A 23,274-nucleotide genomic window follows, 5' to 3' on the forward strand; every position below is an offset into this window, starting at 1 on the left:
CCCACGAAAGCTTATGCTCTAATAAATTTGTTAGTCTCTAAGGTGCCACAAGTACTCCTGTTCCTTTGTAGGCAGAACCACCACTTGTGCATGTAAATAGAGATGCGATTTGCAGGTGCAACAAAACAAGCGATTTGTGAACATGTGGCCCGGAATGTATTGATATGGTAGAGTCCTGCATTTGACGTTTACCCACAACAAAGCAAACAGGATCATTTGGCAGGCTGAGTGCAATCAAACAATACGTGTTTTTAATACAGGCAAGTGCAGGTCATACATCAACGGATAGAAAATGTAGGTCACACTACAATATGGAAGTCTGTATTCTGGAAAGCAGTGATTCATAAAAGGACTTAAGAGGTCTTTATAGGTGACCAACTGAATATGAGGTCCCAGTGTGATGATGTGGTCAAAAGGGCTATCATGACAGGGAATCATCATGCATGAGAGGTAATATCATCTCCCCTAATGTATATGGAATTGGTGAGACCACTGCTGGAATCCTATTACAAGTTCTGGTGTGCACATTTTAGAAAGGATGCTGAAAAAATTGGAGGGGAATTGGAGAACTATAAGAATGGTTTATGGGCTGGAAAATATGCCTTGCAATGGAAGTTTAAAAGCTCTATTTATCTTATCGCAGAGAAGGCTAGGAAGTGATTTAATCACACTCTTATAAGTAGCTATTCAGAGAGAAGATATCTGATAGTAGAGGGCTCTTTAGTCTATCAGACAAAAGCATAAAAGATCCAATGGCTGGTTAGGAAAACTCAAACTGGAAAAAAAAGACAAAAAAGTTTTTACCGTGAGTAATTAATCATTGGAAACGGATTACCAAGGATGTGATAAATTCTCCATCACTTAGAATCTTTAAATCAAAATTGGATCTCTTTCTAATTAGGCTCTACTTTAACTACAAGTTGTTGGGCGAGGTACAGAAATCACTACGTTGAATTCTATGGCCTGTGTTATGCACGATATCAGACTAGATGATCATAATGATCCCGTCTGGCCTGAAAATCTATGAACCATTCAGTTTTGTTTCAAATGTTTCATGAGATTTGAAATGATCCAAACGGAGATCTACTCAGTGTACAGTGTGTACTTGTGTCACTGAAAAGTTGTTATTGTGCTGTTGGAAGTTTACGGTGGGATCGTGAGACAGACAATATGACTCTCTAAGGTGGTGGTGTGGTAAATTTCCCTCATGAGAATCATGCTTTGGGGGCTGTCTGCCCTTATCCTCATCCACTCTACCTTACACCAAGAAGGGGTTGCACTAAATAGAAATCCACTAGCAAAGAATAGCATAGAGGATAGATTCTTGCAAAGTAAAAATTCATTTGACATTTTTCACCTTTTAATTACCAATGGGTGGTGCATGTACAGTACGCATGGAATTGCTCTATTAGGGTTGCTAATGTAGATCGTGCTGAAAATAAAGACTTCCCTTGCCCTTTCGCCGTCATGGGTTGAAAGCTAGCAGCTTGCCAAGGCTGGAAATCTGTCTTCCTGCCTCCAGGAAAGCTTGGAATGAAACTTCTTGGAACAGCAAGGGTGCTTTGCAAACTTTCTCCCTTATGACGACTTTGTTTTCTTCCTTGTTCTTCTTTTACAGAAGCAAATCCAGAGAAATTCAACAGTCGCTTTCGAAATAAAATGTTTTATGCTGGGGTGAGTTGCGAATAGATTTTACAGAATAGCCTTGGTTTATTTATTTAAATTTTTTATTATTTATTCCCCTTCCTCTCCCTTTCACTCCTGAGACTTATGGCCATTTCTTTTGCCTGTCACCTTTAAAAGTACATAGTTTGCTTCCAGTGGTTTGAGCATTGGCCTGCTAAACCCAGGGTTGTGAGTTCAATCCTCGAGGGGGCCACTTAGGGATCTGGGGCAAAATCAGTACTTGGTCCTGCTAGTGAAGGCAGGGGGCTGGACTCGATGACCTTTCGGGGTCCCTTCCAGTTCTAGGAGATAGGTATATCTCCATATATTATTATTATTATTACTTCTGGCAATGCCTCCCCATGTCTGTTTGGAAGGGGTTGAAGTATTATTTCCCCATAATAGTTAGTAGTTCAGAAGAGTGCTACAGCATTTGGAGGAAGGACTGACAATATCCTGTACCCGCTGCTGCAGATTGGCAAGCGCTTCACTGTTGTGTTCACATTTATTCCCATCTGTGGGCAGCACTTGGATACTGAATTTACTGGGGAAATTGCTAGCGCATAGGAAAAATCGTTGACCATATCTTTCAGCCCCTGATGAGCATTCCTGGACTTGGAGCTAAAGAGAGGAGGAGGTCAGAGAGCTGCTATTTGGAGCATCTCATTTTCATACATGAATATGCAAATCAGATGGCAATTTCTTATCCAGGAGGGATGTGGACGGGTCTTCAGCTTTATTCTAAGGTGTAATTAGGAAAGGAGGTCATTGACTGGATAATACTTGCCATCATACATGTCTTTCCGCTGTCAGATTCTATCACTGTCATCACACCCAGAAGCCTTATGCTTTAAAAACAAACAAACAAACAAACAAACCAGAGCAAGAATCTGCATGATGATTTGGGTGCACAATGGTATTCCATGGTAAATCTTCCAAAGTGGAGTGCCTTTTCTTAGTGTAGCACCTGAATGCAGCAAAACAAGTGTACCAATCTTCCCTTCTGTGTCCTCGCCCCCTGGCTCTGATTCAAGGGACTCTTGAGAATTTGAAACATGCACTGTTGACTGGATGCTAACAGAAGAAACTTGGCCTAAAACTCTGACAATGGGAGCAGGAAAGAAAAGAGTTTAGCTTAGGATGGTATGTGGTGGCAGAATCTGGGGAGGGATGCAAAGGAAGGAAAGTGAAAGGAAGAATCTGTAGATCATTCAAATAAAAAAATTCTGATTTGAATTCCCTCCCTTTTCCTATGTCTGGTAGGCAGCCTTTTCAGACTTCCTGCAGAGAAGTTCCAGAGATTTATCCAAACATGTTAAAGTTGTGGTAAGTATAGGAAAGCATGGCATCATTTTGTGCAGTGTGAGTGTGAGTGTGAGGGGGAGAGAGAGAGAAGGGGAGAGAGAGAGAGAGGGAATGCTGAGAAAACAGACCTAATCACACCAGACCATTGATTGTTACTTTCAGTTTTGACCGTGACATTTGAAACACATTTTGTAGAAAGCCTTTGGGAATTTACATACATGACAATTTCCCACTGAGTAACACATCCTTACCTATCTCACAGAGAGTGAATGGTGCCCAGCAACTAAGTTATAGAGAGATGGGTGTTTCTAAAATGCAATCCATGTTCTTGGGCAGGTTGTTACAAAATGGGGTAACAGCAATTATTATCCTGTCTGAGACCCCATTTACAAACCCCTCTTTGTTCTGTTGCTTTGGTTTTTGCAGTGTGATGGAACAGACCTGACCCCAAAGATTCAGGAGCTGAAGTTCCAATGTATAGTGTTTTTAAATATACCCAGGTAAGCTCCAGTAACAACAAACTGCTGGCTTCATAGGAACAATTAATTAACAAACACAATTTCCAGAGTTGTGCACCTAATACTTGAACAAGGAAGTCAACAGATAGAACAGAGTTGTCTTCTGCTTCATTAGAAACACAAAGCAGGAGGGAAAAAATCAGATCAGTACCTTCCAAATAGAAGAGCTCCAAATGGATCTGGAAGAAACACTGTTTCCTAACATCTCAGAGGGTGTCACAAACAGTGGGGTGTGTTTTTAAAAGCCCAATATTCCCCCATCTTCCCTGTCCCCTCTCCAAAGATTCCCTTTCCAAAGTATTCACTTCCTCTCCCTCCTGTGTTGCGCTCTCTGCAAGGTTCTTTGTGGTGTCTCCTCTCCAAAGTTCTCCCCACCCCCTGCTCCACAAGGTCTCCCATATATCCCTAAGGGTAGGCAGGAGAGAGAAGCAGCAGCAGCCATTAGGTAGGAGACCACTGTCTGGAGCTCCTCCTCCAATATATCCCAGCTTTTGCATCCCCTCTGCTCCCAGACCTTCTGAGCCAGGAGGGAGGGAGGAAACTAGGGTCTGCAGAAAGCAAGCTCGGTTTCAGCCTCCTGCCTTCTTAGTAGGGGCACAAAGCAGCCTTTGTTGGCAGGAGGCTGCAGGTGAAAATCCAGCTGAACAGCTGATCTGAAGAAGGATTGGGGGGAGGCGGGAGAGAAGAGTCCTGAGCACTACTGCAAAAAGGCACTGTCCCCTCTCTGCTGCCTCCCATCTCCACTCAGCAACCTACCAGAAATTGGGATAGACAAACTAATTGCCTGCCCCACCAGCCTGAAAGTTGGAGGGCAGGTTCCCCTTCTGATCTTTCATGTAATTATATGTATGGTCACTGGGAGGCCCCAGAATGGATTTTAAGTCCTTTTGGAATAGATGTATGGCTATTCACCCAGAAGATAAAGAACTGGCCAGTACTTATGCTTTCTTTTCTTTTAATTGTTGTAAGACCCAGTGGGGCAAATTCTTAATATGCTCCCTAAAGCTCTCATTTTCTAAACCTCTTTCTGCAGGTATTGTGCTGGCACAATGCCCTGGGGTACCCCCAGCGACCACAGAGACTTTGAACCTCAGCGCCATGATGATGGTTACATTGAGGTCATTGGGTTCACTATGGCCTCTCTGGTGAGAATTTTTGCAGAGCTGAGTATTTTTTTTTTTTTTGCATGCAGTAGATTTCACACTGCTTAGGGCACTGGGACTATTCTGTGTGCAATTTTGTATGAGACACCTCATGTCCATGGCTCAACACTAGGATGCACAATGTTTCATACAAAAAAGATTCTCTTCTATGCTTTCCTGGGTTCAATAAGGTGGAAAAAATTTGTTTTTGCCTCAATTTTTAAAAAAATTATGAACAAATAATGGTTTTCAAAGGAAGAGAAGTATTATTTCATTATAAAAATGTACTCCCTGAAAAACTGGTTGCTTTGAACATATCTAATGGTGCTTCAAAATGCTCCCAAATCAAAATTCAAAGAAGATTAAAGTATTATAGAAGGGATGTGTGTGCAAGTGTATGTGTGTTTGTACTATGGGAAACTTCTATGGTCGCACAATAACTGCTGTTTGTTACCAGCCCCACCACAACTGTGGTTTTTATATATTTTCCATATACATTAGAGCTGGTCAGAAATTCTTTGTTGGAAAATAGGGTTCCAGCAACAATTTTTTTTTGTGTGTGTAGAGAAATTACACTTTAAAAAAAAGATGAAATTTGTGAACCAACAAAATATTTTGACAAAAAAAAAATCCTACTTTCACTTTTTCACTGTGAGAAAAGAAAAGAAAAAGTAAGAAATCATGTGTGTTGGGGGGTGGGGTAGTGGGATAATTTTGCTTAAAAAAAAGAAAAAAAGAAAAGAAAAAGAAACATCTTTAGGTTTTTTTTCCCCCTAAAACTTTTTATGAAATGTACTTACTCTTTTAAAACCATCTGTACTAATCACATAATTAAAGGTTGTCCCAACTTTGCAAGGTTGAGAAGTACCACATTGTCAAATCACTAGGTGCTCAATGGACATATCTAATTTGCATAAAATAGACACATATTGTAGCCCGCCTCGTCTTCAGTATGTAGGTGTGTCCTGCAGCTTACTTGCAATATGGAGCACTGCATGCTGGGACTTCTGGTCTTTAAAGGCCACATCTCCATCTTGAAATTGAGCATTCCTTTCTGCTGTACTCTAGAACTGACCATCTAGAATTGACCATCACTGGTATTGCAAAAATTCTCCACCTAAAGTCACACCTAAAAATCTGAATAGTTTAAAAGAATTTCAATTACTGCATTAAATATTCTCAGAAAATTCCTGTTTTCCCTGTTTTATCAGAATGAGGGGGAGAGAGAAATTTTAAGAAGACCAGAGACCATAAGAGAAACACTCTTGATTGAGTAGTGCAACTGTTTATTTTAAGTATTTGTGTTTTCTAGCTGGTGCTCACATATTATAAATGATTAAAAAAAAATGTACAGTCTGCATATGTTAGCTCAAATTCTGTTGACTTGTTCTTTGGTCTCAAGGTCTATAGTGCCTTCAGAAGTCTTGCCTAAAGCCAGTGAGGCTGATTTATTTTGTGCTGCGTTATAATGAATATTTACATAAGAAGATCTATATATGTGGAGTACATTAATACACAAAATGATGCTGATGCATAAATAAGCATTGCATTTTTATATGCACCAGCCATGGAATTCAGAGTGAGCATTTCCATAGCAACCTTAATCCTGTGTCATCACCTTTCAATTATGCATTACAATTATGCCATTTAAAACCCTGAGCAAGATAACATGGTACTTGAGAAATAATAGAACATTGTGTGATTTAGTGGAAAAGGAATAAAACTTTTTGAAAGGGGTGTTGTCTACTGGTCAGAACACAGAGCAGCGATCTAGAAATATGAGTTCTGCTTCCCTTCTGACACTGATTTGCTGTGTAGTCTTGGGCAAATCACTTAACCTAAAATGGGAGTGATAATTCTTACCTGCCCAACAAAGGTGTCGTGAGGATTGAATAATGTTTGTAAAGTGCTTTTAAAGCATCAGGTAAGTGCCACTATAATTGTTTTTCTTTTGTTCTCCCACAAAAAAGTTAACTCTAAGTGCATTTCCCGAGTACAAACCTTAAAAACACAAGATCACTAGTTACAGTGGTGTTACCCTCCAGACCAACCTCAGTCTTTGTACCTTTTCGCCATAGCTCCCAAATACATTCACAGGCTCTTCAGTTCCATGCCAAGGTGCTTTTCAGTTTCAGCATACAGCCATCCGCAATGCAGACATCTAATTCCTCACACTGAAATAAACTTGATCTCCATCATAAGCAAAACTAAGATGCCTTACTGCTAGACCTACTTTAAATGTCTATGCCCCTGATTGGGGTTTCTGCTATAGCCTTTGTTTACTGGTGGAGCTATCATACGGGTGCCACAAAGCCAGTGGCAACTGATTGGGAGTACCCCTAGCATCAGAGGAATTCCCTAGTAGTGTAGGTCTGGTGGAATAACCTTTCATTACCCACACTATTACAGTGCTTGGTGTAGATGTATGTCACGTTATAACTGAGGGAAGGGGCAGGATGTATTGGAGGAATCAGAAGGTGTAGCTGGAATACACTGAACTGTATTTACAATGTAACATCCTATAGGGAATCAGTGCAGGCAACAGTGAGTTACAGTAGCCCTTGGGGTTGCCTCCAGAGGGCCACAGAGGTTGATGCACAGCTACCTTTGCCATCCCTCTCCTGAGCTGCATGAACTCATTTAGGCCACAATTCAGAATCAGGTCCCTTAGTGAGCTATTTCTACCTAAAAGAAACTGAGGTCAGAGTTAAGGTTTTATATTTGTTTGTGATTTGAAGAGTCACTATAACAATAGACCTTTTCTGTATCGTAGCAGACATTTTGTGCATCACACTATGCTTTATCATATGCTTGCCTACATTTGTGACACACTTTGAGATCTTTGGATGAAAAGCCCTGTATAAATGTTAAGTAATATGATGATGATGATCATCATCATGTAACCAATAGCCCAGGTGTTATATTCATAATAGGACAGTTAAGATTCCTGTGGGAAACAAAACAGTGACTTCAGTTCCTGTAACTCTTGATGCTAATGTTGTATTAATATAGATTTTTTAAAATCTGATAGACAATATTCACATTTTTTTATTAAAATACAGTGTTTCTGCCCCAAGATGCCTGCCTAAATCTCAAGGGCCCTGCAAGAGTCATTAACAACCTCTGTCTACCTTTTTGTCTCTGATATGTTTTTATCCCCTTTGCCTCTTCCACTGCTTCTTTACTCCTGGTTTGGGTTTTAAAGAGGTTGCATGTACTAAGGTAGGAGAGAGGAGATCGGCTTGGAAAGCTGGCTAATTTTTTTCTTTAAGTTAACAGAATGCTGTTGGTCAAGAAGTTGTTGTTTGATGAAAACTATGCAGCCCTGTTTCTGTTGACTTGTGTCAGTCAACTTATAGACAGAATGTTGGGGCAGTGGGCGGGCGTCTCAGAGGGCACATGGTACAGCTCTCTTGTTTCGTTTCTTCAAGACGATTTTTGAACATAGCATTTAGTTGCTTTCCAGCTGCAGTTATCGAACAAGGTTTTTCTCCTTGCTCTTTTCAGCTTGTCTTCTCCTGATGCTGAATTGCTATATAAACTGTCATAATAATGATTTCAGATTAATCTAATTCACATCAAGGACAGTATTGCCTTGGTAAGAAAGAAAACCCCTATTAATACTGTTGCTTGAAAAAGCATTTAGATCGCACAGATGGAATCTGATCCTTGAGTCGTAGACTGTAGGCACTCTGCAACACAAGCAATCATAATTGAAAACAAGATGTAGAAATATACAGAAATGCATCTTGGATGTGTGCAAGCATATAAGTGTTTATCTAGATCTCTAAATATAGATGTACACCACATATGATGAGGCGACCTCCACATGATAAATTTCATACCCATGTGATACATGAATTTGTCATGTATGTTTGACTGCTTCACCTGACCTCTGCCCACTGATCCTTCTCTCCAGGACTTTATTCTAGCATTCTAAGTCCCATTTTATGTCTTTTCTGTGAATGGAATTACATTGGTCATGCCTCATTGCAATGACTTATTGAAAAGCTTTGATTGGAACATTGCCTTAATGCATCATGTACACCCATGTCTCTTACTGGAAAACCATTCTGCAAATTTAGGTGGGGGGAAATGTGGGGTTGGCCTGAAATGCAACTTCCTAGTGGTGATGAATTTGGAATAGTGGGTTCTTTGCATTGCATCCTCCAAATTAGTGACCAGCTGCTGCTTTTGGGCTGTATTATGGCAAGCATGTAAATCTCCCTGTGACAGAACAAACCACTTACTGCAACAGGGTGGGTCTCATGTGCAAACGGAATAGTTTGTAGCAGAGGGTATAGAGTGCTGGGTAAAACAGGATTAGGGAGTTGTTAGCTAACTCAAGTGGCTGGTATAGGATAGTAACATTATGGCTTTCCTCCTCTTTGTTCTTGTTCTGCAGGCTGCTCTTCAGGTGGGAGGTCATGGAGAAAGGTTGCATCAGTGCCGGGAAGTGACTCTGTTAACATACAAGTCTATCCCCATGCAAGTGGATGGGGAGCCATGTCGACTGGCTCCGTCTCTCATTCGGATCTCCCTAAGGAACCAGGCCAATATGGTGCAGAAGAGCAAGAGGAGGACATCCATGCCTTTACTCAATGAGTGAGTTGGACTTGTTCATGTCCTAATACAAGGAGGCTGTTACTGGGCAGAGCATTCAAACAGGGAGTTTTCATGGACTGAACCATCAGAGTATTTGGAGAAAGAGGTCCAGAAACCCCAGAATGTTCCTCTCCTCCACATTGTATATATTTACCAGATTTTGTGTGTGCTTTAACTAACAGGGTTCCCTTTGTCTTGCTTTCAGAAAGATGTTATGTCTTTCAATTATCCAAAGGGGCAACTATTCGGGGAGGTCTCAGTGGACTCTACTGTGTGACTCTTACTAACACTCGTGGAAGCTGTGCAGATATGCCCCTCACACCCTTTAAAGTGCCATATAATGTGCTTTCTGAAATTGAGTCTTTTTGATCCCCCGTTGAGACCATTCAACTAATATCCACTGTCCACTGCAGGATACAGATGTGCTCAGGCTATATTGAGTCTTTGTGTTGGGAGCATGCTGCTCCCAGTTGAAAATGGGACCAGCCTGAGGATTCACTGACTAGAGCTATTTGTTGCCATGTAGGGAATCCTGATTGGAGTGTGCTGGTATAAATCACTAAGGGCTTGTCTACACATACAGACTCTACCTATGCCGACAGGAGAGCTTCTCCCATCAGTGTAGTTACTCCACTGCCCTGAGAAGTGGTAGCTATGTCATGGGAGAAGCCCTCCCGTCGCTATACTGTCTACAGTATAACTATGTTGCTCAGGGAGGTGGATTTTCCACACCCCTGAGCAACGTATTTATACCGACAAAAGTCTGTAGTGTAGACCGAGCCTTAGGGTCTGGCTACTCTGCAGCTGGGAGCATGCTTCCCAGCACAGGTAGACAGACTTGTACGAGCTCTACTCAAGTTGGTGTGCTAAAAAATAGCTACATGGCCACAGTGACATGTGTGATGGCTCTGGCTTTCTGCCTGAATATAATGGCACGTGACCCCCGAGTATGTACTTGGGTGGCTAGCCTAAACTGCTGCTGTGGCTACCATTTTTCACATGCTAGCTCAAGAAGAGTTTGTCTACCCGCGCTGGGAGGTATGCTCCCAGCTGCAGTGTATATGCACCCCTAGTTGAGAGAGTTCAGTAGCTCTCAAATAAATAGTAATTCTTCCTGTGCTGCAGTGTCTGGGCAGTGGTAAAACATTGCAGTGTTCTTGGAAGTGTCAGTGTTCCACTGGAATATCAGCAAATCAAAGGGGACTTTCCTGGTCTATTAGGAAGTACCGAGGGATGCATTTTGCGTGAGACACTAGATATAGTATATTTGGCAGCTCCCAGTCTGCTAAAAGAAAAGCTATAGTACTCAGATTTCAATGAGAGTGTTAGCTTTAGGGAGTTGCATCTGAGGGTGGATTAGGATTGAGAGTTTCTGGATCAGGGAACCAGGAAAGAGAGGAAGAAAAGTGAGAATGGACAGGTAAGGAGATAAGCTACAAAATGAGAGGGAAGCAGCATTAGAGTAGCCTAAAAAGGAACAGGGAAAGGTTGAAATAAATGGAAGCCAGAAAACATCCAAAGAAGAGAAGATAAAATTTTAAAATATCTTTTTATATTAAAACATTAGTTTTAAAAAAATCCCTAAGAGATAATTTTAATAGCATAAGAATATTTAAAAAAAGACTTTAAATATTAAAAATGCCATTATTCTTGATTTACCAATGAGTCTTTCTGTGCTGCTGAGATGGGAACTAATAAGCATTCCCGCCATCATCTTCATGATGTATTATTTAAATTGCAAAAGACAAGGCAGGCCTTCAGTATATACTGAGCCTCGGTTTAAAGCCAGATACCTCCAGCACCCTACAAATGTGTTTCATTCAAACAGCCACATACTCAGGAGTGTGTTATTCCTTTTAGCAAATCATATAATCCAGTGGCTGCCAACCTTTAGAAGCAGAAGTTTATCAATTCATAAAATCAAGTACTTTGATATACCAACCAATGCCTCCCTATTCAGTTTTGCATGTTCAGCTCTGTTAATGAGACAAACGTTTTGGAGCAGCAGTCTAAACTTGTGTTTACCACATTAGATCCTTATTTGTCTTGAAAATATGTTAGGCATACATTTCACCTTGAACAGTTGATGAATAGAAGACTATCACCCCCTGAGCAATGACCTCTAATTTCTTTTCACCACCCCATACCATGCTACAAAGTCCAAACTGGAAAAATTAAATCCTGAGCCATTGTTTCCAACCATGAGGGAGGCCACAGCAGTAGGAAGAAAGCATTTGGTGTATTTCAGTCTAGTTATTAGCATGGTCAGACATGAGCTATAGCATCTGAGTTTAAACTGTGGATGGGGTATACTGATCCATCCCATCATGGTAACGCTATACAGTAATTAAGGTCCACTGAGCCGTGGAGAATATTGTTCATGGCAGAATTGGTTTGAATATGCTATGCCAAACTCCATCGGGTTCAGAGCTTCTGTTGTTTGGGTACCTTTTGGTTTGAATGAAATATCCAGCTGTGAGTCTGTGTTTTTGGGTGGTTACTGGCAATTCGTCAAGGACTTTAATCCCAATCTCAAACCTCTGCAAGGCGTGTGTGTCGGTGTGTCTGGGCGGTTGGGAAGAAAGGTGGAATGGGCGGGTAAGTGGAATGTCTGTTGAGTTTCTTGGCATAATAAAGATGAATTATAGGAGGAAGAGGTTAGAGTTGACTAAACTGGAGTTTGCCCAGTATGACACTGTTCTGCAAAATCCCACCACAGACACCAAGTTTTCCCTTTTACATTGTCATATAAATTTCTTAACCTGATGTCTGCAGTGTTTAAAGGCATCCCATCAAAATCTTTACAATTTATAGAATAGGTGGATTTTTTGTCCTCAGGCTGGTGAAAGCGCACCCTGTGAATTATAGATGTGTGGGGTTACTGAATGGGTCTGGCACTGCATCTGCAATTGCTGGAAGCTTTTCTTGAGCTTTCTGCACATACAGTGATTAAAAAATAATCTCACATCACTCTAATTCTGAAAGCTGTTATTAATTACTTTGATGATATTGGAGGAGGAGGTTAATAGCAGAAACTCCCTTTGGAATTTTGTCTGATGTAGTGGCACAAGTGAGAAAGTTTTCTTTTCTTTTTCAAGTTTCTTAATGTGTTTCTGACTTCCCATTGTATGTTGTTTTGGAGTTCTGTTTTTTATAGCATTGAGGGCTGGCCGGGAATGGTAAATTTACCATCTGCCCTGCCGATGACTTTTTCAAAAGTCACTTATCCACTTATACAAATAACTGTTAAGAACGTATACCTGTTACAAAATAAAACAGTTTCTGTGGACCAAGGCAAAACACATGCCCTAAAATACTGTGGTGAGAGTGGGTTTTTTTTTCCCCCATGGAAAATTTTGACTTTTCTTTGAAAAAACTGAAAAGTTTTCGAATTTTGGATTTTTTTTCTGACACTTTTTGGGTAAATTTTCATTTAGTTGAAAACCCAATTTTCCATCAAAAACAGTTTTGATGGAAATTTTTTGACAGGATCTAACTGTGAGACTCTTTGAGGTCAATCCTTGATAGAGGGATAAACCTGCTGGAGGAATGAATTTCTAAGCCATCAAATGGAAAAGTGCAATAGTAAACTGGCTGTAACAAATTAGTTACCCAAAGACTTCTCTTTTGCACTTAACTCTGTGTATTTAACTAAAATATACGGTATCTTATAAAAGAGCAGAACCATTTTTTGTGGCTGTGTATGCTGGAAGGAGTGAGGGCTACAGAGATTTCCCCCTCCATCCTTCACCTATCCCAACTCTCTTGTTCTCCTCAGATTCAAAGAGCTGCCTATCTTCCTGCAGTGTCTTCTTTCAGAACCTGTAAACACTGCTCACCTGCAGAGAGTCCGGTTCATAGGACACAATGGATCCCCAAACTCCCATAAAGCAGCATGCCAGGAAAGTGCAGTTTAAGGTTGATCTGACTCAAAAGGAAGCCTTTGGGGTCAACTCAACAGAATGAAAGGAAACATTTTGATTTTCAGGAATGTCACAATGGTTTGTTTCAATCAGAAATGTTGAAACAAATTTAAACATTTCCGAATACACATTTTTCAGCATATCATGAAAAATTTCTAAATTTCAACTTTTTGTCTCATTTCAGGATTAAAACAAATGTTGAAATGTCAGAATTTCCCATGGGATGGAAATTTCAAATTTTGCTCAGCTCTAGTAAATAGTAATGTGTTAATAAGTGGCTAGGAAGAGGCATGTTTGGAGGAGTAATATATATTTCTCCCTTTGCTCTTATTCTAATGCTATTTTGACCAGTAATCTTTCTTCGACAAGCAGAGGTAGCCGAACAGTATAGTGATAAATTCAAGAGGCAAAGTCTATTTAGCTTAACAAAGAGATGGTTAAGGGTTGACTTGATTACAGCCTATAAGTACCTACACGAGGAACAAATATTTGATAATGGGTTCTCCAGTCTAGCAGAGAAAGGTATAACATGATCCAGTGGCTTTCAGTTGGAAGCTAGACAAATTCAGACTGGAAATAGGGCATTATTTTTTAACAGTGAGGGCAATTAACTAACTGAACAATTAACTAAGGTTCATTGTGGATTCTCCATCACTGGCAGTTTCTAAATCTAGATTGGATGTTTTTCTAAAAGATCAGCTCTAGGAAATTTTGGACAGGGCCGCCCAGAGGATTCAGGGGGCCCTTGGGCAAAGCAATTTGGGGGGCTCCTTCCATAAAAAAAAGTTGCAACACTATAGAATACTATATTCTTGTGGGGGCTCCTGCAGGGTCCGGGGCCTGGGGCAAATTGCCCCACTTGCCCCCCCCTCTGGGCGGCCCTGATTTTGGAGGGAAGTTCTCTGGCCTGTGTTATACAGGAGGTCAGACTAGAGGGTCACAATGGTCTCTTCTGGCCTTGGAATCTGAGTATTGAAAGGTGTGGTGGTTTTGGCATCTGTCTGCTGGAGTTTTTAGTTGATATTAAGAAATGTTACAGTGGTGACCCTAAGCAGGATTTGAAGTCAAGTTGCTCAGGTGGGAAAATCCAACAGAAATAGTCAGGGTATTCTGGTGTCATCGTTTTTTTAACCTTAGAAAATAGAAACACAATGGGGACCTTTGTTACTGAAAAGGAAGGTCACTGTAGGCATCTGACATTCCCTTGACTACTGCTATTAAATGGGCTCCCTTGGTTTCTCTTCCGCTGTTGTGATTTTGGGATGTTTGGGTTGTCTTTCCTTTGTTGTGCTGATTAGTAAATTCATTTACCTCCTGGCATAGGATGTGAGTTGTCAGTGGATATTAGGAAGGTGGTGAACCTAACTTTTCCTTCCTTCATATTTTCATGTTGAGGCAGTGATAAATATTAGGCCTTCAGAGAGCAGCTTCCCTATAGGTTTTTTTTTAGATGGAGTAGTCTCCACAATGGGAACTCACCTACCTTATCTATCTCATAGCTCATCTCGGGTAACATCTAAGAGACTTAGGACCCTACGTCTCATTGACTTGCCATGGAACTCAGGCTCCTAAGTCACTTAGGTACTTTTGAATATTTTGCTTCTCATCCATTTACCTAATCTAGGTTTTTATACCATGCTTATTACCCTAGTATCTAAGGGCCATCTCCTTTCTCTGTCATTTCACAATTCATCTCATCCCAAGTTGTGGGGAAGTGAGCATCATTTAATGTTTGTTTTTGAGAGTAAAATGTCTTAAAGGTTATAAAAGAGAATGCACAAGAAATCTGCTCCTGAATAGAATCCGAGCCAGGGATCCAAATCTAGCAGTACTGTTGAGCCACTTAAGCTGAAGGAGAATTTCCTTTCCCTACTGACAGCAGCAGCACTAATAGCCTTATTCAAGCCTTCAGCTATTAGAGGACCAGACAGTTTCACATGTGTTGCATTCCACCTGAGCTGGGCAAATAATTGGCAATGAATAATTTATCCAATGAATTTCACCTCTTCGGTTACTGAGTTATCCATGAACAGATTGTGATCTTCTCAAATGTATTCATTATCTGAAATTATTCATAGAATAATTTCTGCAAATATTCCTTGGTCTCTTCATTGTTCATCAATGAATATTCAGTTCATTATTGAATATTTCCTATTTGAAACTTGTGCTGTTTTGATTGAACAGTTTGTTTCTGTTCTCTGATTGGACGAGCATACCACTGCTAACCGGAATCAGGTTTCTGGTTTGAACATCTTCTGATTATGAATTTTAAATTCTTTTTCGATAAATACTGTACAATATTTTCTTAAAATTTTCTGCTTCTGCAAACATCCTGCCAATTAAACTAATTTGCAAGAAGAAAATGTAAAAAGTTCTGAATACAGTCAATATGGTTGCTATTAGCTGAAAACCAGACCTTTGAGGCCCCACCCCTGCCCTGCCTCTTCCCCCAGGACCCAACCCCCTGCTCGCTCCTCTCCCCCATCACTGGATCATCTCCACCTCCCTCCCCCTAAGCTGGGCTCCCTCTGCTCCAGGCCTGGGACGGGAAGTGCTGCGGCCTGACATGGAGCCTGCCTGCAGGTAGGAGGTAGCCCCGGCTGAGCAGGGGCTGGCACAGGTTGATGACCTGGCACTTCCCCCCACCCCTAGCCCACAGTAACCAGACTTTTGGTGTCCGGTCAGTACATCTGACTGGACACTGCCAGGTCCCCTTTTCGACCGGACTTTCTGGTCAAAATCCAGGCACCTGGCAACCCTAACAGTCAAAGAAAATTGGTTTAAAAGTTACAAAAATGTTTGCATTGCAATTGGAGGACAATGTTCAGGGTCAATATACCGTGGTCGTTCATATAATGTTTCTACCACTTCATTGTTTGTTTCTGATAGGTGCTTTCCAAACATAAAAGAAGGCATAGTCTCTGCCTCTTTCTATATACCATTACACATAATGGGGATATAATAAAGTAAAGAGGTTCAATCCAGAAGTGACTTTTTAGGTGCAACAATTGTACAATGTTGATTGATATTGTTTATACTCAGGAACAGTGCAAGTTGTGGACAGAAAAAAGGCAGATTACGGGGTAATGGTAAATTTGTTTACTTCTCATATCTGATTTCCATTCGTCTTCTGAGTCAGTTTGTTAAGTTTAGTGGCAAAAGTAAGACTTTACTGTAGCCAGTCGAGCAGAGTCAATTTTGCTGCAGAACAATGAGCTGCATTCTGTTCTGCTGCATGCATCATTAAAAGACTTGCCAGTTAAGTTCTGATTCCATAATCTCTCTCGTGGATGCTGGAGATTTATGAAACAGAACACAGCTTGGTTTTCAGAGATCAGGCTAAGCATGCAATGCTGGCAGGTAGGTTTTGCTTACAAATCAGACAATATTTTTTTATGTGGAAGCCATTGAAGAGAAATGAGAAGGGACACCAAGAATCAGTTTTCCCAGGGTCACTCTCTGACCCGGAACCCCAGTTTAAAATACTGCTTTGCAAGTTGTAGCTAATCAGAGTCATACACAATCCTACAGAGAGAGTATTTGGCTTTCAGTTTGGGTTAAAGAAGGATGATCTGCTGTTATGAAACAAAAATTGTTCCAGAGGTTAAATATAGAAGCATTCCATTGGGACAGTTGAGAGAGGTACAGAGACCCCTTCGAGTATAGAAACTAAAGAAACCAACTTTGGGAGTTACTGTATATTACGTGCATGGTTCTCTAAAATATGTTAAGGAAGAATAAGGACAGCATTTTGCCATTGGGATAGAGGAATTCCGATTAAGAGTATTTTTGTAAACGTTAACAAAAATTGGCAGATTTGGGGAGGCAAATCCATCATATCAAGCTTTGGCTCTGATAGCTGTTTGCTCTTCTGGACTTGCAAGGTGCATCACAGGCTTTTCAAACTCTACAGGCTTAAGATCTTTCAGTGCCTGTGGGACCCTGGCCCAGAAACCTCTCCTAATGTAACTGTGCACATTGTTTGCCATTAGCCTGTTCACAGCCTTCAAAAAAAGACCTGTGCGTCACTTCGCAGTGAACATTGTCATTTGTTCTGTTTGCCTGTTTTTTGTTGCTGCTGCCTCTCTAGTGCACTCTTGGAGCTTTGCATGTGTTTTCATTCAAATGTTATGTGATGCATTCCTTTTGTTTCTGTTTAAATGTTGTATGTCTCTCTCTCTCTCTCTTTCTCTCGCCTGGCTTCTTCATTGTCTATCCATGCTGTTGTGCTGACTCTGTCTTGGCTGCTCATTTCCTGCTGCCTATAGTATCCATAAAGGGCGCTCTGCAGACCTGAGAAGAGTCTCTGCTCCCCCTGACTCCTTCACTATGTAAGTACTCTGCTTTTTCTTTTCATTTCCTTCCTCCCTTTCAAGTGTGTTCTGTCTGCTTCCCTTAACTTTTGTCTGTTGCACTCTCCTACTGTACCCACCTTCCGGGCAGCAATGCGATCAAGACAGTCTATCTCCCAAAGGAGCAGATTCAGCAATGCAGTGATAAATGCCTAGAATAGGAGTTGTTTCTTTCTATTTGATCTTTCTTTTTTGTTGCATGAGCTGGATGTCAAGTCCTAAGCACAGCTGCATTCTTTGGCTGCTGGGTTTGATTCTGGCCTGCAGGTTGTCAGAAGCCAGGGGTGCTTTGAAGGCACCATGTTTTTTTTCAGCTCCCGCCCTGGAAGAAGCAGGAAGCATCTCTCAAGTGCCTTCTTCCTCCCCCAACTAATGCTTAGAGAAGCATTGACAGTTGCTGGAAGGAGACATGGCTATTTTCCCTCCAGTCAAGGAGAAATGAACAAGACCTTCTGGGGTTCCTCCAGAAGCACATGTCCAGGGCCGGCTCCAGGCACCAGCGCAGCAAGCAGGTGCTTGGGACGGCCAAGGGGAAGGGGCAGCACATCCGGCTCTTCGGCAGCAATTCGGCGGCGAGTCCCTCGGTCCCTCTCAGAGGGAAGGACCTACCGCCGAAGTGCCACCAAAGAAGCGATTGCGGCTTTTTTTCCTCCCCCTGCTGTTTGGGGCGGCAAAAACCCTGGAGCCGGCCTTGCACATGTCCCAAACATAGCCATTGTTAACTATTCAAATGCATATCCAGAGCATTTGCTTGGCTTAAGCAGATGCTGATGCTTCTGTTTATTCTATGGCATTGTTCACTAATTAGTTCCTAGCACAGCTTCCAACCAATTATTGAGGAGCTAGAACTATACTGCTGCGTCTGTGCTTGCACTTTTGGAAAATGCATTTGTCTTGAAGAGGCACAAGTTCCTTTTCTGATGGTCACACAACATCCCTGGGAATACTGGAGATGAAGTGACTAGCGTCTCTTTCATGAATTTACAATATTCATAACTGGGATTTTTGGTTTTCAGCTTTAACCAAAAATAGCCCAACCCCACCCCACCCTCCAGGCATATGCATTTCTTCTTCTAACTGGTAAAAACCAGAAACGTATTCCTGCAGGGGTGCTGGAACAATTTGTATAGTGGAGGTGCTGAGAACCATTGAACCAAACTGTAAACCATGTATATGATGAAACCACTTCAAGCAATGGCCTGTGGTAGCACCCCTAGTTCCAGCACCTATGTCTGAAAGGGAAAGTTACTATTCCGTTTGCAGCTGCATTAGAAAATAAAACAGTCCCTTCCTGGCAGTATTTTGACTGTCAGTAACTCCAGTGTGGTACACTGGCTATCTTGTAGCTCAAGAATCTAACATCTCTATAAAAATGTTGAGAACTGGTGATTTTTAAAAAAAGCAGGCACAGACAATTGGTTATTGCTTTATTTACTCATTCTCTTAATAAGGATATGCCTTATTGTCAACCTGGGCACATTTACAATAAAAACAACCACCATGTACTATGTCAATCCTATCTGTACAGCTTGGCTTCAAAGATGTTTTGTTAATATGCAGTGAAATAAGAAATGCAGTTGGTTTTGTGTTTGCACCACTTTTGTCGTCATGTTTTGTGAATGTTCTGCTGGACAACTTTGAATGACAAGCAGGTCTGTGGAAAAAATGAATTTGAAGAATATATTAGAGAATAGTGAATTTCAGACTGTAACTGTGAATATTCCCAGTGGAAACTTGATTCTAAAACTTATGCTCAGATAATCATGGAACAGCAACAATGTTGTGTGTGGTCTGTTTGCCCAGTGAAAACTAACCATCCCAGTTCTATTTGTGAATATTGAGTACTTGCGATGAACTGCACACAAACTGTCGTCAAACCAAGACTTATTTGCTCAATGCATTCAGTGAATAATTGAAAAAAAAGAACAAATACTTTTCAAAAAATTATAAGCAGCTCATTGATATTTGACAGGCAAGAAAATATCCTCATTCATCATGCATTATTGCTATAACATATTCACTCAGCTCTATGAAGAAATATTAACACAAAGAAAATAACTCCCCCATTTAATAAAACCAGGTACACCCCTCAAAGCAAGCACCTGGCAACGGCCTGGGTAAAGCCTTCCTGCATGTCCTGAACGTTAATAAACTTGGGGACCAAAGAGCAGGGGAGTGTGTTTCAGAGCCAAGGGCCATCCAATGAGAATGACCTCCAAATCTGGGTACTGTTAGCCTGAGTATCCCATCTGGTCTCAACTGTCAGGATAAGGCAGAAAGAGAACAGCAGTTTCTAAGACATATGGGACCCAAGCTAATTTGTAAGTCAAAGATATACTGTATCTTGAAATCTGTAAAAATAGATTAAACATGCAGCTGCACTATGACTGCCAATTAATGTGTCTGATTAATATAAGTAAGAACCCAAGAGGTGTTAGGGAAATTTGATTTGGGCTGTGATTGCTTTGAGATTCAAATGTTCCTCGTCTTTTGGGTAATGCGGAAAGTATGTGTGTTCCAGTTAGCAGACTACAGCAAGAGGGATTCTGTGGAGTTTCGGGGATAGAGCCTGCACCCTAGATAACCCTCAGGTTTTCTGGAGCAGTGTCTGTGGACAGGATAAGTCTTGAATTTGGGGCAGCAAAGAATGTGAAAAAAGGAAACACACACACACCGATTTAATTATATATTTTAAATTAATTTTTCCAAATACAACAAATATACGAAAATACCAGATTCATCATAATACCCAAAGTAAATGAAGAGGGTTTGGATAAAAGGAGGGGAAGGGAAGTGACATATCTATCTTCTGAGTCTAGGTTAATCATAGACCTCTAAAAAGTCAGCCCAAATGGCTTTGAATGTTTCAGGCATTCCCTTTCTGCGGCATGCCAGTCATTCGTTAGCTGCAAGGTCAGACGGATCACTGAATTAGGCATCAATATTTGGTTGGGATTGACTTTTCCATTTTTGCAGAATTAATTTTTTAATCACCAAAACTACACACTGGAACCATGCTGCCTTGTTACCAGGTAATCTCCAGATTTCCAGAATATATCCAAGAATGAAATTTAAGGAGGAGGGCTCCAATTTAGCATTCAAATTGTTCCTTTGACCCACCTTATACCAGAAATTCTTGATACAGGGTCACTCCCAAAACATACGAGCTAATGAATACCAAGGGAGTTACATTTCCAACAGTGGTCAGCATTTATGAGGCTTATTACCATTAGTCTGTGTGGGGACCAGTATATCTGAAAACATATATTTTGGTGAATGAGCCATAGCTTCAGGTTCTGTAATTGCTTTTTTAACATTGGATACAATTGTAATCCATTCTCTATTCCAGGCAACTCTCAAATTATCAATCTTTGGCAGATTTTTTGGGGCCAGAAAATCATAAAAGGATACTGGTGGGGGATATTGTCTTTGAATTATTAACAGTAGAGAGTTTTGAAACTTGGATTGGGTATAATATGCCTTGATTTTTTTACTGAGGACTTATGGGTAGAGTAGAGTACTCACACTTTTAGTGTCAAGTATCAGAGGGGTAGCCGTGTTAGTCTGGATCTGTAAAAGCAGCAAAGAGTCCTGTGGCACCTTATAGACTAACAGATGTATTGGAGCATGAGCTTTCGTGGGTGAATACCCACTTCATCGGATGCATGTAGTGGAAATTTCCAGAGGCAGGTATAAATATGCAAGCAAGAGTGAGTCAGGCTAGAGATAACGAGGTTAGTTCAATCAGGGGGGATGAGGCCCTCTTCTAGCAGTTGAGGTGTGAACACCAAGGGAGGAGAAACTGCTTTTGTAGTTGGCTAGCCATTCACAGTCTTTGTTTAATCCTGAGCTGATGGTGTCAAATTTGCAGATGAACTGAAGCTCAGCAGTTTCTCTTTGAAGTCTGGTCCTGAAGTTTTTTTGCTGCAGGATGGCTACTTTTAAATCTGCTATTGTGTGTCCAGGGAGATTGAAGTGTTCTCCTACAGGTTTTTGTATACTGCCATTCCTAATATCTGATTTGTGTCCATTTATCCTTTTTTTTATCCACTTTTAGTTTTTTAAAGTGGGATGGATGTTTAGATCTTTGAGTATATGCTCAGTTGGGATGATGCATATGAATATCATATTTGAGCTGTGCAGTTGATGCAAAGCAGTATAACTATTTGTATTTATCTGAAAAATTAGCATTGGCTACTTGAAAAACAAGAAGTAAATGACTTACTTGGGCCTGCGTTTAGAGATGTAAGCATTACTAAAGGATCCAACTTCCACAAACTTTTCATGCATAAAAGGAGCACTGTGGATATACTGTGATTATTTACTACTAAGATCTGCATACAGAAAAATGTTATTGTCTAGTTGTTAGTATCTAATATAACGAGTATTCTTGGCTAGTGGGGAGTGCGTGATATTTGCAGCAATGTTCACATCTTTTGTCTGTGTGGGCAACAAAAGTACTGAAAGAAATCAATTTCTGATTTTAGAAATTTGAATGTCTAAAGAAATCTGTTTGTATGGTGTGCACCTGCACTACAGACTCTTTGAAATGGCCAAATAAAAACCCTAACCATAAAAGAAAAAGCATAATGAGGACCAAAGTAAAACAAGACAGCGGGGGTGAGTTAGAGAAAATGGGTCAATGTCTAACAGTGGAATTAAGGATCAAAGAGGTTCTCTCCCCCGCCTCCGAATGAATTATAAGCATTTGAGATGCTCATTTTTCTTTGTCCTTTTTTCTGTTTTCAATCAGTTGATCGTTAGCTGGTGTTAGGCAAGAGTTAAAAATTTAGTTAGCAGCTGAGTCAGAAACAGAAACACCAGAGGCCCAAGGACACTGGTAGCTGTAAACACTTGATAAACTTACATGGTCAAATGTCCTCCCAGTAACTTGGCTCTTAGAACAGAACAAACCCTCCCTTCACAGCCCTCCGGATATTTGTAAACACTCACCCCCAACCCCACCCCTTCGCCTAAAGGGCAGTTATAGATAATTGATGTAATCAAAATAGCTTTGATGCGTATGTTCTGTTCCTGTCACTGTCATGTTAAGTGCGTTCTCTGTCTCTGAAACAATGTTTGTCTCTGTAAGAAGAAGATAAATGCAAATGAAGTGATAAGAGAAAGGTATATAATTGGTAACTGTAACCCCACACTTCTGAAGCTGTTTATCAGTCTTCCCAGTACCGTGAAATAAACCCCTTCAGTATTGTCTGTCCCTGCCTGATTCTTGGGGAAAAGAATCTCCATGCTTCACAGTGGGCTAGTGTTAAAAGTGAGTTTTCTGATCCTTCCCGGACCATCCGATGTCACTTAAGTCAGTGGTTCTCAAACTTTTTTTTTCCCGGACCACTTGAAAATTGCTGAGGGTCTTGGCGGACCTCTTAATGATCTTTCCAAATGTTTGTACCGTTAGCTAACTATTGTAAAGCGCTTTGGATAAAAATGCTTTATAAAAAACCCTTAATAATAATTAACCTTTTTGTTCTACAAATAAATGCACATATTTTAATATCAGTAGTCTTACCTTTCTAATGTGATGGATGTGCCCTCTCTTCCCTCGCCGCAGCAGCCCCAGAGCTGGGGCTGGGAAGGAGGGGGGTTTCTCCCTCTCTCCTCCACCTCAGCAGCCACAGAGCTGAGGCTGGGAAGGAGGGCTGTCTCTCCCCAGCAGCTGCAGCCCTGGAGCTGGGGAAAGTTGCCTCTTTCTCTGACCGCCACAGCCCTGCATGTCCCAAATTCCCCCCATTCCCTCTTCTCACCC

The 23,274-nt window shown here is 41.0% G+C and overlaps 1 protein-coding gene across 1 annotated transcript in view; it reads left to right on the forward strand.

Annotated features, from left to right (window-relative positions):
• DGKI (diacylglycerol kinase iota) overlaps nt 1-23,274 on the forward strand; it is a 239,832-nt gene that overhangs the window by 124,193 nt on the left and 92,365 nt on the right. The window contains exons 16-20 of the mRNA XM_026657521.1: nt 1,619-1,674; nt 2,929-2,991; nt 3,397-3,470; nt 4,522-4,633; nt 9,036-9,235. Of these exons, the coding sequence (XP_026513306.1) occupies nt 1,619-1,674; nt 2,929-2,991; nt 3,397-3,470; nt 4,522-4,633; nt 9,036-9,235 (505 nt within the window). The remainder of the gene's footprint in view (nt 1-1,618; nt 1,675-2,928; nt 2,992-3,396; nt 3,471-4,521; nt 4,634-9,035; nt 9,236-23,274) is intronic.

Source organism: Terrapene carolina, unplaced genomic scaffold (genome assembly GCF_002925995.2).
Source record: "Terrapene carolina triunguis isolate 2854851 unplaced genomic scaffold, T_m_triunguis-2.0 Scaffold247, whole genome shotgun sequence".
Taxonomy (NCBI): Eukaryota; Metazoa; Chordata; order Testudines; family Emydidae; genus Terrapene; species Terrapene triunguis.